Raw genomic sequence first — 17,493 nt, forward strand, 5'->3', positions numbered from 1 at the left:
GGCAGTTGACTAAAATCCCGGACGATTTTGAAATTCCCCCCGGACATTTTTTTAGGTCTGAAAAGTAGGACATGTCCGGGAAAAAGAGGACGTCTGGTCACCCTATGCTACTAGCATTGATAGTAATGCTTCATATTATGTTACTGTGTAGTTGTGACCACTGAGGAAATTTGTGTGCTACGTGTGATTGTTATTCAGACACAGGCTAATATGTGTTGCGTGTGCCAGTCTGAGTGTGGTCAACATCAAGTATTAATGGTGCAGTCATAGCACCACAGCCACAGACACTCATGACGAATCACTGCTCTGATCTGTAATTAGTGACTTGTTTCTGTTTTATCCCAAGGGATCACAACTCAATGAACTGGGTCAGCAAGGATCAGATTGTTTTGGGGGAAGTACCCTAGTTGATACTGTCATTTTCAGCTGTTCTTATATAAAAACTACTCCAGCAAAGTCTGAATCGTCTGAAGAAAAGCATCCCCACATCTTGACACGGGCACTACCTTGTTTTACTGTGGGAATAGTGAATTTAGGGTGAACGATTTTAAATGTTTGTCACACTGCATTTTGCATGTTGACTGAAACTCTGTGTCCTCATCTATAAGTTTGCTGTTCCCCTTTATGGCTTGTAGCAAACTGCAAACAAGACTTCCGATGGCTTTCTATCAAAAAGATGCATTTTCTTGCCACTCTTTCATAACAGCACTTTAATGTAGATGAGTAAAAATACACACAATCATTGAATGTTTTATAATGCCATTTCAGGTGGTGATTTTACCTGGTGAAGTCGGTCATTTCCATCATAATCATACACATCTGTTTTGCCAGCACAATGATGTCATTGCCATTGTCGTCCCATTTGGCCACTTCTGCATCTAGCTTGCACTTCTCTTGTCTGAAGCTCTCTACCTGCTCGGCAATCTTGGCCTTCTCCTCCTGGGGAAGCTGTGCCATGATGGCCTGCAGGCAACGGAGAAAAACAAAAGCATCAGAGGCGGTAGAAGAGACGCCGGAAAGGTAAAGCTTAGAAGAATAAATTGGCAACATGACTCAGGAGAAGGAATATAAGAGAAAGGAATTGAGGAAGAGATAAGACTAGAGAAGAGGGAAGAATAGAAAATGAAGAAAATGTTGAAGAAGTAGAGGGATTAGGTAAGTAGAAGTGCCTACTTCAAGAAGATAAAAGGAGGACGAAAGCACCCTTCTTTTAAAACTTTAAGAAACTGCGTAACTACAAACTTGAACATTAATTCTGTCATCTTGCCCTTTAAGAACACTTTCAAATAAAGTTCTTGACTTTGTATTTAATGACGGGACCTTTTCAAAACCCTTGACATCTTATACCCATAAAAGCAAATCCATTTTTGCCTTCATAGTTTTTTTTCCCGGCAGTGAAAATACATTTCCTCTCCTAGCAGCCTTTGGGGGCAGGTCCAAAATGGCATAAATCTTGTGGCGAGGTCACAGGCACAGTTAGGATCTAGTATTATTTGGAAGATAAATGTATAATTACCCTGCCTCTAAGACCAGAGAATGAATAATGCATTTCTTCAACATTATGTCAGCAAGGTGAGGTGGAAGGAAGAGTAACCTGGTTTCCATTAGGTCGATTATATTGACTCCAGAGGCACAGATTGAAAACGAGTACAGTAGAAAAAACAGAAAAGTCACTATTAGTTTTTTAACCTCACCTATTATTCACTATCCTCCAAAGAACTGTCATTTTTTTCTGTTATAAAAACCCAAGTCCTCCTTATCTCTTTGCCTTCCTGACTCTCTCACAAGCTAGTTGGTGTGTGGGGGGTGAAGGTGGAGGGTAGAGTGAGATGTGCGTCACTTTGCTTGTGTCCCCTGGTAGACGTGTCAGGAGAAAATGAAAACAAAAAAAGTGTGCATTATTTGTCCCCCTGAAATTCTTTCAGAGAAAATACAGAGGGAGAGGCACAATGGGAAACAGAAAATTGAAATTACAGGCATAAATAGAAAGGCGTGGCGGCCCAGCTTTCCCATCAGCGGCTAACGGGTGCGTCGATGAGTTTAGGCCTTCTGATCGCTCTCTGAGTCCGGCAGCGCATTCATGGTGGTTAGTTGGAAATAAAAAAAAAAAGGAGTCGCATAAACAAACAAGCTAAAGTAGCCCCCTCAAGCCCAGTGTAGATTTCCTCTGCTGCTCATGCCAGGACACACAAACAACAGCATGGAGGCAAATCCCATTAAAAACCATGGGGGGGTGAAAACACTGCTTGCATTTAAAACAAATACCAAGTTAATATGTATTTAGACTGCACAGCAAGGAAGGAACTATTTAAAACACATATTAGATTTTTAGCAAGGCAACACATTACCACTGCGGGGCGAGTGCATGCGTTCCTTTGATTTGTTGTGAATTTGGGGATCTGGGGCTGCAGTACTCTTATTCATTTAATCAATAACTGAACATCTAATATATATAACTGCTTTACATATTAAATACCCTGCTGTAGATTAACTCAGTAATTAGACAAAGCCCTTAAGTCATTTACATTCAAGTTGTTTTTTAATGAACAGTACATACTAGGAAAAAGAAACAAGTAGTAATGGTTGTCCCTCCCTTCTTTTCAAATGGAATTTTTCTACAGCAGGGAAACGTATAGATTGGTCAAGATGAATCTTCTGCTTTGCTATTTTTTTGTAATTTACTCATTTTGACCCATGTAAGATGAACTTGCAATACTTTTTCATATCTGCCTTTTCATTGATCATTACAAAAGTCCTCACTTTACCTCAAAGTTGGAACTTTGCGGTAAAGTCCTATATTTTGAGAATCAGCTATATTCTCACAATAGAGAAGATAGCTGATGTAACTGACATTTGTTTGTCAGACAGGTTTTAATTTTTTTTAAGTTAAATAATTTGAGTCAAAATTATTGATATACAGTAGAGAGAGATTGGCTAGTGACCAAACTCAATCACTTTATTTTGGTTAATCAGCTGTGAAGAAACTCAAATGTTCATTATTTTGGCAGTCATTGAATGCAAAGTTTCTAAGCTAAAAGACTGCAAACTCAATATTAGCTATTTTTAAGTATTAATGAGCTGTTTAAAAATGAAGTCAAGAAAATTTTATTTTTTAAAAAGTGAGTGGATGACAGCATTTTTGAAACAATACCTCAAGGCCACATTAAACATTGACTATAGTCATGTTGGAATTAATGCACTATGAGATTTCTCTGAACAAAAATATTAGTTAAAACTTCCAGAGAGCACCAAGAGGCCTTAAATGTACCAATAAGTTTGGCTCAGTAAAGCAACATGTGCAAAGCTGTCTCAGATAACAAGCTGAGCTGGACAGCAAACACCAATGCAGAAAGTGAGAAAGAGATATATTTGCTCACATTTCTAACCTCATCAACAAAAAAGGAAAGAAGAAAACATTCACAGTCCTCAACTGAATATATGGGAGCAGCATGGATAGCAGGAGTAATGATGCCCCTGATAATGTGGAATAAAAATGTTGTTTTACATCTGCTCTTTGAAACAGGGTTAGAAAAATGTGTAACCTTCGTTTCCTTAATTGAGTTACTAAAGAACACTGAAATATTCCTTAAGTGTAATACGTGCACTTAAGATTTATTCCACAAACGTTTCATTCCTCTGCAGCAAAAAGAGGTCTACATGCTTTAGGGAATAGACACAGAGGTTGGTAGCTACAGTTGATAATGTGAACCTTAATAATCTGCAATAAAATATACAAAAGACAGCTTAAAATGTCAGCTCTGTAATCACATCCCTTGTTTTAATACAGTATTTAAATACTTTCTTCCAGCAAATTCACTTTCTAATAACACAGAAGGAATTTACACCCATTACCTCTTAGTTTGACTGGTAAAACGACGTATACTAAAAAATGTGTTTAATCACAGTTAATTCATGATTTAACTTGTGGTGTTATTATTGTTCCACATAGTGCCATTTTGGTTTGGATGAATATTTTTTCATACATAAAATCCTAATTTGATGCTTTTTTAATAGATTTATTCAAGTTATGTGATATTAATGTTTGTGTTATAACCTGAAACATTTAAGAGAGACCAAAAAGGAAAGAACAGGAAATCTGAATTGTTACTAAACACTGTACTTTTCTAACCATGAAATGACAACTCTTCACCTTTCAAAACAATTCAGCTAGTGAATATTTAACCATTTGGGGGCATTAATACATTCTGTTTACGGCATTCTTTATTTCTCTTTGTGTTGTTAGGAATGGAAGCTCCCCACCCCAAAAAAACAAGCAAAAAAAAAAGATAAAAAGAGAGAAAGTAGCATACCATATCTTGATGAACCAGAATATGGTGAATTTCAAACCTTTTATCCTAATACTTGCACACTATACAAAATGGTGCAAGTTAATAGAACACATACTTCATAAATGTGTTAAGACTTAATATTACATTAAAAGCTCTTCATTTCTTCAAATAAAGTAACATTAAACTTCAGTTTAGATACAATAAGAAAGAATGTGATACTCTTTATAATCCTCTATAAGTGCTTTGCCATCAAAGAGAATGTGATTTAAAAATGTTTCATTTACATTTCTGTTTTCATCTAAAACCATTTTTAATGCAGTGTTTCTGTGAACACAACCAAACTAATTTCAGCCCACTGACTCTTCATAAGCTCTTGTGCTCTCAGCTTGAAGTTTGGGTATGCCAGTGGCACCCTGGGGTGTGGTTTGCTGATTATGTGCTCATGTCCAATGTGGCCAAAAATATAATGTAAACAAAGCTGCTCGGTAATTGCTGCCTAATCACCAGGAGTTCGGTTGACTGTGCTCTGACATTCATCAGAATCGCCAAAGTTCAGGTCAGTAGGGCTGTCATTCACATATTGAGTTTTCTTATAGTCCCTGTGTCCAACTGTTAAAGCAATCGATGATTCACTCATTTCTATAATAACTCTAAAGAGTGTACAGCTGGTATCATAGATACGGCCATGTGTGATTTTGCTTAATGCCAATGCTCTGAGTCAGATAGTGCAAATGTAAACAGAGATTTATTAATAATTCCATGTGTGGCTAATTCTCTGAGTCAAATAGGAATCTTCACTGCAATCTCTATACAAAAGAAGCACATTAAATCAGGGCAGACGGCTCCCCCACACAAATAAAAGGAGCTAAAAGTCTTGGGGAGAAAGACTGAAAATTCCCTGACTGAAAAATAGGTTCAAGGGGGGTTGGGGAGAGAGTCAGGGATTTGGTTAGTATAGCAATTCACTTCTAAAATGGTGTGACAAAAGAGAGCGTGTCAGGGAGGAAGGCAGAGAAAGGGTTTGTGAACACAAAGGAAAGCTGCACAGCACAGGGGTAAACACATGAGCCAATTGGGACGTCAGAGGAGCACAGCAATGCTCTTGGTGTTGCACCCAGCCCCCCTCTCACCTCCCCCAGTAGCTCTCTAGAATTCACTTATCCCCAAATCCCTTCCCCTTCTTTACTGATAACAACAAGGAGCGGGCCTTGGGAGCTTAACATAGTGGCAAATCCAGCCGAGGGAGAGCCGCGCCAATACACTCTGCGACTAGGCTACGTCTGCAGGGATTAGAGCGCTTTCCGGGTTTCTTCACCAAGTGCGGCGTTTTGAAATGACTTTAATTTGTTTCATTTGAAATAAACTGCCCAGACACTCAGAGTTCAATTTTATGGATGACCTATCAGCAAAGCTATCCAATCACAGTGTTTAAAAATGTTTACAGTGTGTTTGACTGCCTGTGAGCCATCCATGGCATGTCACACAAGCGAAGGTTTTGTTTAGATTCTTTAACAAAATGATAATTTACTTTTTTGTTTTTATTCTGTTTTTTATATTATCTCGCGCTCAAAAAGAAAGTAAAAGGGGAAGCCCTTTGCAAGGCAAAACACAAATAGAATAAGCTCCTGAGAAAGCCTTAAACTAGATTTGATGCGAGAAAAGACTTGAGAGAACAGTGAAGCAGAGTAGAATTGAGATATCACATAAGCGTCCTTTGTATGATATCTTTGCACTGGATGGGCTTGGAGGGATCACAACTGTAAACCTCAGTATGCTCATGTCAGCTCCAATGGAGAAAATGGATTACTCTCCTTGTCTGTTTGAAAGAGAAGACGGAGCACCAGGGTGGACTTGGCATGACCGTAAGAGGACAGCGAGCTTTATCCTAACACCACAGACTGGAGCAGATTGTGCAAATCACCACTGCTTTACAGCAAAAAAACCAAAAAAAAAAAAACATCTTTTATGGATGTGTTTGCCCTGTGCGTGTTTTAAATTTTAATCTCAGAGGCCATGACACTGTCGGCTGGTAGAAAAACAGCACACATCTAACTGTGAAAAATACTGTCAGTATGCCAGATATTTACTACAGGGGAATTTTAAAAAGTATGTACAAGTAGGAAAAATATTATCCGTTTTTTGATCCAAACATATTTGCAACATGTGTTAATGCACTTTAATCCGCTCTGAATCACTGTATTACAGTTAGAAGTCATGGGAAATAGGACAATTTGCAACTTAAAACTGTTCTCAAATAGCACTGCCCACTCACAGCTCAGCTGAGTGCCAGAAAAACTAGTTAACAGTTTGGTACTGTAAAGCTCTTTTGTGTACAAGTGTTGGTGCATCTTAGCTCAGATGGCTCTGCAATGTTACACTGCAGGAGCCCTAGTGGGAGTACAAACACAACAAACCAAAGTACTTCACACCCAGGACCCCCACAGTCTTTCTTGGAGGAAGCCAAAACATGGGTCTGTTCTTCCTCTTCATTACAAGAACTGAGGTTAAACTTTATCTATTAAAATTTAACAAGATGCTAACATGTTAGTAATCATGTTGGCTATTGTACCAAGACATACTTTGTCTTCTTACACTCTCAAACTCAATATATTGTTGGAGACAAACCAATACAAAACAGCATATCACTGTAATTGAGTTACATTATCTTTTACAAATAAAACAACAAAAAGCATGGAATGTGATTGCTTATGGTTCCAGTTTTTCTGAAACTCCAAAATAGAATCACCTAAATATTAAAGAGAATCCACCTGTATAAAATGTAGACACAGAGGTTTGCTAGAGATCATAAGATGTTGTTCTGGCAAAATGAAAAAAAAAAGAGATGTGAGACTGCAGCAGTGGTTCAGCAACCAGAGCTACAATGTGATGGCTTCAGGCAAAACATATATACATGACCCAGCCAAAGTTAACAAAATCTATTGAGAATCTGTGGCAAAGTGTAAAAATGAATGTTTATAAGACATTCCTCAAAAAGAGATGCAATTTTGACAACAAAGAAAACTGATTACAGAGTATTGACTTAACCAAGGTAAATAAGTAAAACAGACACACGTTTCGGGTTATTCTTTGTGAAACATTTTGAAAACCAATTATCATTCTATTCCAATATACAATTAGACACTTTGTATACACAGCTATACTGAACAAATCAAATATTACATTTTGAAAGAATGTATTAACATAGAAGCAATTCAAAATCTCAGAGGAATGTTTATAAAATTGCTATGTCATTAATTCTCCAATCAAAACTGGCCCATTAAAATGTCACCATTTGTTTCCTATCAAATAGACTTTGCTAACAGAACTCAAGCGACTGTGTAAAGCTGTTCTGCAGTGGAAGAAGTAATTTCAAATGAAAAATCTTTTGACATGATTCCTAGTCCTTCTCAGCAGGGAATATTCTAGTATATTTATACCGGAACGAGGCTATATTATTCAAAGAAACAGCAAAGATAAACAGGTAAAATCAAAAGCCACAGTTCAGACTCAACATGTCTCTGTTAGCAAGCTAAATGTTAAAACTGGGGCATGAAACCAATTTTAGACAAACTGGGTCAAGCACACCAGCTTTCTGAAACACTGTGAAAAGAAAAGAAAGGAAAAGTAAAGAAAAGAAAAGGAAAGAAAAGGAAAGAAAAAAGGCATCGCCATGGCCCAGTCAAAGTCTCAACATCAGCTCAGCAGTTCAAACTAAAATGCTAAGAATGCGCATGTCTCCATTAACTGGAAGTTTCAGAGTGGACAAAACTAAAAGAAATATCACACTAATGCCCACTTAACTATAAACTTAGACATAGTGGCTATAAAAATGCTTCAGTTCAACAAATACACCATGGGGCTTTGAAGCTGACTTAGTTTTTGCTTCTTTTAAGGATGACCAATGGATTTGGTGGTAAATGTGTTAAATTGCTGAGGTAGTTTGCTGACAGTGGCCCTATGAATTACTTTAAACATCTTGACATTATTGCTCCTAATGGCTCATTGAGGAAGAAAAGATTGCCTTCTACTCATGTACTGAGATTTTTCCAACAGAGAATAAAAAAACAACATCATTAAGGAGGTAGTAGCTGCACATTACAGACATTTAACTAAAACAGGCTTCTGATTTGATTGGATTTATTTCTGCCCTTTTAGTGGATTACCCCGATGTTTGCAGGCAGTACTGAGACTCGCCTGGGCCACAGGGAGAGACACTGAGCCAAGTCACACTTCTGCATTTCACAATCCATTCAACATGCAGCACACCGCTAGACACTATGTTGCTAGAGGGGAGCAGGCACTGATACCCTCTTAATGTCCTTTAAGCTGGGCCCAAGTGAAAAATTGCTAATGTGCAACAAAGCCCAGACCCTGGCGAACACGACTGGGGCCTTGGCAAAGGTTTGTGCCACATTTTGGGGAGAGTCTGAAGGGAGGTTGGTAATTACTTCTTTGTTTGTGATTTGCAATTTTACACCTGTCATCCCTGAATGGTGCTAATTTCAAATCGTGACGCTTATTAGAATCAGTTAAATGCTGCAGAAGTGGAACACGTTGGACGACTGATTCATGTGCTGCTGGGAACATGACAGACATCACTTCAAACTACATCTGAACCATAAAAGCTACTGTTACTGTTGGAAAAAAACCTAAAAACTTTTATGTAGACTGCCTGTCTTTTATTGAAGAAAAATAGATGCACTTTTCCCTGTTTTTGTTTGCTGCAAGTTCCATAACTGGGGAACATGTGAAAAGGTGGAGCACAGTAGGAAGTGATTACCCACTCACCCGAGCACTCTGACCAGCAATGAGCTGGTCATCTTCAGTCTGGACGCTAGTCCTGCTGCGAGTGTCATAGTCTTCCTGTTCGAAGTCCGAGTCATCTTCCAACTCCTCTGGTGTCTGTAGGAAGCACAAAAGCAAAGTCAGAAGAAAACAGAGCAATCAAACCTCAGTGGTGAAAAAATTCAGCTGCATAAGCTTCATTTTTTCTAAAGAGGTAAAGCACCTTTTATTCTTTCTGTTTTGTATTCCGCATATAATACAGCAAATGTGGATTTAGTTCAAAGTGAACTCAGTATATAGTAAGCCAAATGACCTGCAAAATTATTCCAAAGGACATTGGTGGACGCCTGAAGCCAAACTAAAGAGGTAAGAAAGAAAAGAATTTCTGTTTTACATATCAATCTATATATTTCTAGATTTGAACAGACAGATCTAACATGTTTATTTAGATATAATTAAGATTTTTGAGAGGCCAGACAAAAATTTTTTGATATAATGAACATAATTTTAAATCTCAAACTGCCAAACACAGGAATAGAATTGCACTACATAAAAGCGAACAAATGCTAAAGATAGTTTTTTTTTTCTTCTACAAAGCACTAGGAATTAGCTCTAGAGGAATAAAAAGAAAAGTAATCTGAAGCCAAGCATCATGTATAGACTAATACCTGGGTTGGTTTCAGAAGACAGCTGGAATTGTAAAAAAAAAAAAAAACAACAAAAAAAAAAACAAACAAACACTAAATCAAAAATATTATTTTTAATTATTTAAAACATAGAACACAGACACTTTCACCAAAATCCATGTCTTTAATAAGGCACGATTGTCCCTTACAATTGAAATAATTTTAAACTGACATAAAAAGATTGCAGTGTCCAGTTTTTTAGTTGAGCTTTTGAAATAAAAAGGCAAGAAATGCAATGCCTTCTAGGTCTTAAACCGCTCATGTCCCTAATCTTCTTTGATCTGTTATGATCAAACATTCCTCTGTATTAGTCCCTGTACAACAGTAAGATTTAAAACTTTCTTTTGAAGATGCACTATATTCATCTGTTGTGTAGTGGCATTAAATTTATATTGTCATTCTTCTCAAGTCAGAACAAAAATCTGTAAAAGGACAAGTAAAATATTCCAAGACCATCCATTAAACTGTTTTTTTTTTTCTGACATTTCATAAATTACAGGAACAAAGTTTGCTATCATTTTATGAATTTTTGTTTATAAAACAGAGTCTCAATTTTGAAAAGTCATTTTCATTTAGGGGAAATCTGAACAGGGTACTTCATCTGTTGGAGTGCGTATTTGTTTTCAGGACACATTAAGCAGCTGACCTGATAGAAGACAAAGATTCACAGTGAAATATGTACATTTGTTAAATAACGGTAGCATTTCATAAACACCTATCCAAATTTATCCTTACAAAGTGTTGGGTGAAGAGCTGGCTAATGTTATACTGTCAAAGTTCTCTGTATAAAAACACTTAAGAACTCCAAATAGTAATCAACCAAGGCTGCTGGAAAATAATAACCAGTTCAGTGTTAAACGGAACATATTTAACTTGTTTCAAGCTTTCTATTATTTTTGGATTTTGTTTGTTGGCTGGAACTTTTGTTAAAAAGAAAAGATGAAAAAAAGTCATAAGCTCAGCATGTCTTAGCAAGCAACGCTTATAAAATGGGACAGAAAATCCTCAAAGTATTAATGACGTATTCCTACAACTTCTCAACATTGGGAATTACTGTATCTTAATTCTTACAGTTTACTATGTCATGGCTGTAGAAATATATTTCCTAGGTATTTGTTGCCAAGTAGGTGCTTTTGATGCTGTCATGGGAAGTGGTCACAGAAGATTTGGGTCCATGGAGTAAAGGCGGAACTTACAAGGCTGCTAAAAAAGTGATTTCTGGAGCCACGATGACCAACTATTTTATATTAATAATCTAGCACTTTGCTGGTTTTTGTCACCTGGAATCTATTTCTTTCATTTTTCTTGTGGTCACTGTTTCCTGGTGAGAAATGATAACATGAACAAGGTGGGTTAGCGGAACTATCATAGTTTTTTTTATCTCCTATTAGTAATACTGCCAGGCAGCCCAGATCCCACGGGGGTGTAACCATCTCTTCTCTCTTAAAGCAACAAACATTTTCAGGATGCAATCATTTGGGTGGGTCTACTGTCAGGTGTCTCAAACGTTGATTCACTTTGATCAAGCACCTGTCTTCAGTGTAATATGTCCTAGAAGTGAACTTAATACCATCTGGTTTGCCAGGTTTTGTATACTTTTGGCTCTGAATGTCACCATAAGTATATGGCAACAGTCAAATTCACATAGAAAAGACAGCTAAAACAGATAAGTCTGCACTGGTAGGGTATTACTTGACACAGTGAACAGTAGCACTGTTCACTTCATTTGAAAATAATTCCTTAATTATTTCACATTTTGTAATTTTACTATCTCAAAATTCAATACTTTATGAGAATTTAGATAGACCTACAAAAAGTGCCTTAAAATTATAAAGCAGAAAGGAAGTTTAAATATTTTTTACACATTAGACTCTTTAACTGTCACTGCAAAAACACTCACTGTACATGTTACCTAATAAAGCATGAGAGTATCGGTGTCCTCATGAAATCTGAAAAGTAAGGTATGAAGCATTCATGCCTCTAAGCTAACAATTTGAAGAATCACCTTTAACTGTGGTTACAATTGTCACTCGTGTAGAGAGCATCAGTGAACATCAGCTTTCATGTCCTGCCACAGATACTCAATTAGAAGCTGGTTTGGACTTTAACACGGCCATTCTAACACATGAATATGATTTGTTCTGAACTATTCAGTTGCAGCTCTTACTGTTTAACGTCATGGTTGTACTGGAAGGTGTTATAGATCTTACAGGATTGCTCTATTTTTAGCACAATCCAACTTCCCACCATCTCTGACCAGCTTCCCTGTCTCTACTGGGGAAAAAAAGCATCTCCACAGTTTTCCACCACACATAAGCCTCTTTCACTAAACATTTTTGCCATAAATCCGCAGGGATAGCTGCCTTTGAGCTCCGTCTGGCTATTCATAAATACAAGTTGAGACTGTGACATGTGGCGGGTTGACAAGAGATACCGCATGACATGCATGTCAGCACTATACATAGAATTTCCAAATAAAATATATATTTTGTATTTGCCTCTCTTCTATAGACCGGATGGATAGATTGCAGGGCTACTTGTCTTGTAGACAGTCTCCCACCTGAGCTGTGGACCTCTGCAGCTAATCCAGAGTTACCATGTATCTCTCTAAGTAATGCTGTTACCAAGCCTCTCACTTTAGGGTAAAAGGCCATGTTTTGGTAGGTTTGCATATTCTACATTTTTTGATGAAGACCTAAACAGCGATCTGCAAGAAGGTGTTTAATAACCTAACCTTCAAACATTATCTTTCCAACTTTCTGCCTGATCTGTTTGGTGTGTTTCTTAGTATTCCTAATGTTATTTGTTCAATCATGATTTCTCAAAACCTCAACATCCTTCAAAGGACAAGTTAAGGTAAGGGTAGTGGAGTAGAGGCTAAACCTTTAAGACTGCTTAAAAACATTAAAAATCATTAATTCAAGCATTCTTTCTCTTCACAATTATGTAGTGTGTTGGTCTGTTTAACACTGTAAAATCCCAAGAATTTTTCAGATTTTAATGTGATGACATATAAAAACGGTGAGGTATTAATATGCATTTCTATTGATAAGGAATATTTATGTTAGACGTAGTAACATTTTCTCTGGGACTGCTTAACCTCAGCTAAGGATATCTTTTGTAGTTCCGTTTATGAGTATGAAATGAAAAATTATGGCACAGGACGGAACTATTTTCCCTTATAGTGTCTGGTCGGTGTGATTCTATAGGAGTTCATCTACAAACAAACAGCTTCAAGTAAACTTTGCCTCTATCTCTGCATGCCATGCTGGCTTGGAAGGTAATACAGCCGGCCAGCATCTTTGGGTCTGTTTGTTAGGCTTGCTAATATCTCCAGGCCCCTGATGTCATTGTGGGAGATGGAAATTATGTTGCTTATCTCAGTCTCCTGCTCTCTGTTTTAGCCACCAGATGTTGTTCAACTCACACACTGTTTTTTTTTTTTTTGGCCACAGGCTTCAGCATCTGCAAAAGAAGTGGAGAATATTCACACACTACCAGCACATCATTCAGTCTCCTTCAGGGGATGTCAAACGCCACTGAAACCCAACCCTGTCTTTATGCCCAACATGATGGGCCTTTTTGTACGGGTCTAAAGAGTTCTGAAGTGGTTACCAACTGTTTATAATATGAGCAAATCAACATTTGGATAAATGATACAAAAAGCAACAACTCCTCCATTTTATTATGGAAGAAACTACCTTAGCCTACAGGAGTCATGGCTTGACTCGTTCCACCTGTGGCCTGGCAGCTTTTGCAACTTTTCTTTTTAAATGAGATCCTGTCTAGAACAAGTGTGGAGTTCTGAAGTTGTTAGTTATATAACTTGTGTGTTAAATGTGAACAGATATTTGAAATTCTTCTTTAGCATGAGCTACTGAAAGGGCCGGTGAATTAAACTAGGATGATGTCAGTCATCTCCAATTTTGCTAATGTTAGTTTGTCATCAAATAATATAACCTGGTATTTATGGCCATCTAAAAAAAAAAAAGGCATACATTTAAATGATTCAATGCACAATCCTGGATTAAAACAGTTACTATATAGTTAGCTAATACCAAGCGGTGTACCTTTTATCATGCTGTGATTACAAGAATATTTCTAGAAAAATGGGAGAGAATCCTGCTTTTTAAGAAAAAATAAATTTAACTTAATTCATTTTCATGCAATCATGAATAAAGTGCTTTTTTGTAGCCATAAAAAATTGAATTCCATTCCAAATTGACTTGTTGTCTTGTCCTGATCTAGACCAGGTCCAGATTTTAAGACTAACTGATCTAGCATATTTGGCACTTGCTCCATTTCAACACATCTTTTCACTCTGCATGGTGAAGGTCATATTAAATATTGAACAGGTTTCAGGAATTAACACTGAACAGAGGGACACTCCTTCTCATTGGTCACAGGTCTGACTAATCTTAGATCCAAATCTCATCTCCAAGTTAATTCTACTATGAGTCACTGAATAAATTTCAAAAAGTTAACAAATTATTTGTTTAGCTTTAAAAAAAAAAAAGTTAGTTTTCTCCATGTCAAAAGATTGAAAACTGGAAAAGTACAATTAGGGAAAAATCAGTTCTTATTAAGTTGCATGTATTCTGTTTCATAATTACAGTGTATTGCAAATTTGCACCATTTCGCCGTGTTTTATTTCAGCTACTTCACACATAATTATTAGGTATGAAAGCAATCGGATGCAAAAAAAATAAAAAAAAATCATAGCAATGATTCCTAACACAGAGCTGCTAATGTCAGTGTAGCTACACTTTATCCAAAGAACTGGCAGATTTTTGTTCTGCAGTTTCACTAAAGCAATGTGACACTTGGCCTAACAAAAGTGATGCTTGCTCATACATGAAGACTGAGAAAGAATGCGGCCCCCTCATTTTTTTCAATGAGGTCACTGTGTGACGCAGCCGAGGTGCCAACTTAGAGGGCCAGTTACTAAGGAGACCAGGCACTTATGTGAACATCATGATGGGATGATTCCGCTGTTTACTTTGTGGTCATTCTAACACAGGATTAAACTATTATGGTATCATGATAATTTTACAAGCTAGTGAAACTCCAGTTTCTCTATTGCAAAGCCATGAGAGGTATTAAATAAACCTTTAAACTGAATGATTATAAAAATAGCTTTAAGTTATTTTATCATTTTTGGTGCCTTAAATGACACAATCCAAACTAAGCAGTGCCTTGGATTCGACCTAACTTAATTTTAAATAACTGAAAAGTTTTTTGTGTGACATATGGTTTAAATAAAGAATCATGCCTTCCATAAGTATTTACATTCCCAAAGGTTTTTCACATTGTCTCATTACAGACACAAAATGTATTTATTTTTTGGCAATTTAATGGTCCCAGATAATAGTGAAGAAAAGCAGAATAGTCCATGGTTGTAAAGTGGAAAGAAAATTCCCTCCCCAGCCTTTAGAAGGGTTTCTTCCAGTATTTTGCTCTTTTATTATTATGATCAACTCTGAACATCCCTCAACCTCTTTCTGCTTCTCTGACTGCTTTCTCTATTGTTGGGCTCACAGTAGTGCTAGACACTTTATCCTTTTATATGCGTTGAATAGTGCTCCTTGCATTGAATTTCTCCAAAACTTTATCCCCATTGTTTATTTTATTCTTAGACTATTTCTGCACACCAGGTCTTGATGCTCTACTCATATATATATATATATATATATGAGTATATCAAAGATCTCCTCAATCACACCAACATGCGTTCCATTGAGGAAGCTGAGTCTGGGGACTCTGGGTTGGGTCCTCCAATTTCAGGTTGCCGAGGTGGTTAAAAGCTCCTCGGTGGCAGGGCCCCGGGGGTGGATGAGATTCGCCCAGAGTTCCATAAGGCTCTGGATGTTGTAGGGTTGTTTAGGCTGACGAGACTCTGCAACATTGCATGGACATAGGGGGCAGTTCCCCTGGATTGCCAGGCTGGGGTGGTGGTCCCCCTGTTCAAAAAGGGGGGGCGGAGGGTGTGCTGTAATTATAAGGGCGGTCACACTCTTAAGGTCTATTCAGGGGTCCTGGAGAGGAGGGTCTGTTGGATAGTCGAACCTCGGATTCAGGAAGAACAGTGCGGTTTTCGTCCTGGTCGTGGAACACTGGACCAGCTCTACACCCTCAGCAGGGTCCTGGAGGGTGAATGGGAGTTCACCCAACCAGCCTACATGTGTTTTGTGGAATTGGAGAAGGCATTTGACAGGCCCAAACGTTTGGGCCGAGCCCTGTGTACCCCATTCTAAGGGAGTATGGGGTACGGGCTGTCAGGTCACTGTATGACTGGTGTCAGAGTTTGGTCCGCATTGCCGGCAGTAAGTGGGGCTCATTTACGGTGACATTTGGACGCTGTCAGGGCTGCACTTTGTCACCGATTCTCTTCATTACTTTCATGGACAGAATTTCTAGGTGCAGCCAAGGTGTTGAGGGGATTCGTTTTGGTGGCCTTAGGATCACATCTCTGCTTTTTGTGGATGCTGTGGTCCTATTGGCTTCATCCGGCCGTGATCTGCAGCTCTCCCTGGAGATTACGTTTTATTACGTTTTATTCACATTCTTACGTGTGAATAAAACGTAAGAATGTCTTTGAAAGGCACTGGAGACTGGGCCAGCTGACTGAATTTCATCCATAATGTCCTGTGTTTAACACTTGCTGCTCTATCCAGAGACATTTCTGAATTTACATGACCACATTTTGAGACGGTCATCACACAACTATGTTTTAAAGTTTCATTATAACTCAACTTTCTTCTCTAAACCTGCCTGGAGTTGTATATGCTGTGGAAAATTGGCTTCTTAATCCATTGAATTCTCATGAGATCTTTAGTAGGAAACATATAAAAGAGCCTAATATTTGGTTTAAGTGAGAGAAAAATTTGACTACGAAGACATAGGGAAAAAAAAGTGGGAAAAGGGATCACTGCACATAGAACCAACATTTCCTATCTGTATGATAGAGCTGAACAACAGAGAAAGCACAGATCTTCCAAGTTGTTCAGAAAGTAATTGAACTTGGATGGGATTAAGAAGCCAGCTGGTCCTGGGCAGTTCAAAGCTGCCTGTTTTACATTATTTACCAACATCAAATTATTTTCCATAATTAGATTTTTTCCAGAACTGCATTGGGAATCCTTCCAGCCTGCATACATGCCGAAGAGAGGAGGGTCAGTTTTGTGTGAAAAATGTACGTTCTGTAACAGAGTGGAGCTATTGCTTGTTATGAAGCGTTTTCTTATCATGACAGTTTTGAAAATAAACAGATCACGTGAAAGATATATTTTATTTATTTACGTGTTTCCTCATCTTGCATGCTCGTATGGTTTTGTTATAAAATATTTTAGATCAATATGTCGTTTAGCAATTTAAAAAGTACTAGTGGTGTTTAAAACGTTAATGCCCTGTATTTACAAATTTGCATCATACTGGAGCTAAGAATCAGAAAAAAGATAATAAAATTAAAACTTTTAAGTTCTCTAAAATTTGAGCTTGTATGACCTACACAGAGAAGATTCCTTACATAGTGAACAAATGTGGCTTGTCTGTTAAGTAGTTAGGTCTTCTAGTCATTGGCTAGGTCACCAAACAGAAGACCTGACTAATTAGTTAGTGATTATTGACTGGTTATTCTTGTGCTACTCTTAAGATAACAAAATAGCAATGTAATAGTTTCACAATGATTATAGAAACAAAAAAAAGGATCAAAAATGGTCTTTTCCAGATTTTTT

At 37.6% G+C, this 17,493-nt stretch overlaps 1 protein-coding gene across 4 annotated transcripts in view; it reads right to left on the reverse strand.

Annotated features, from left to right (window-relative positions):
- ctnna2 (catenin (cadherin-associated protein), alpha 2) overlaps positions 1–17,493 on the reverse strand; it is a 298,746-nt gene that overhangs the window by 16,972 nt on the left and 264,281 nt on the right. For all 4 annotated transcript variants that reach the window (XM_044113695.1, XM_044113696.1, XM_044113697.1 and 1 more), the window contains 2 exons: positions 9,078–9,191; positions 782–963 (listed from right to left, as the gene is read on the reverse strand). In XM_044113695.1, coding sequence (XP_043969630.1) covers positions 782–963; positions 9,078–9,191 — 296 coding nt within the window. The remainder of the gene's footprint in view (positions 1–781; positions 964–9,077; positions 9,192–17,493) is intronic.

This window comes from Gambusia affinis, linkage group LG04 (genome assembly GCF_019740435.1).
Source record: "Gambusia affinis linkage group LG04, SWU_Gaff_1.0, whole genome shotgun sequence".
In the NCBI taxonomy this organism is placed as follows: Eukaryota; Metazoa; Chordata; class Actinopteri; order Cyprinodontiformes; family Poeciliidae; genus Gambusia; species Gambusia affinis.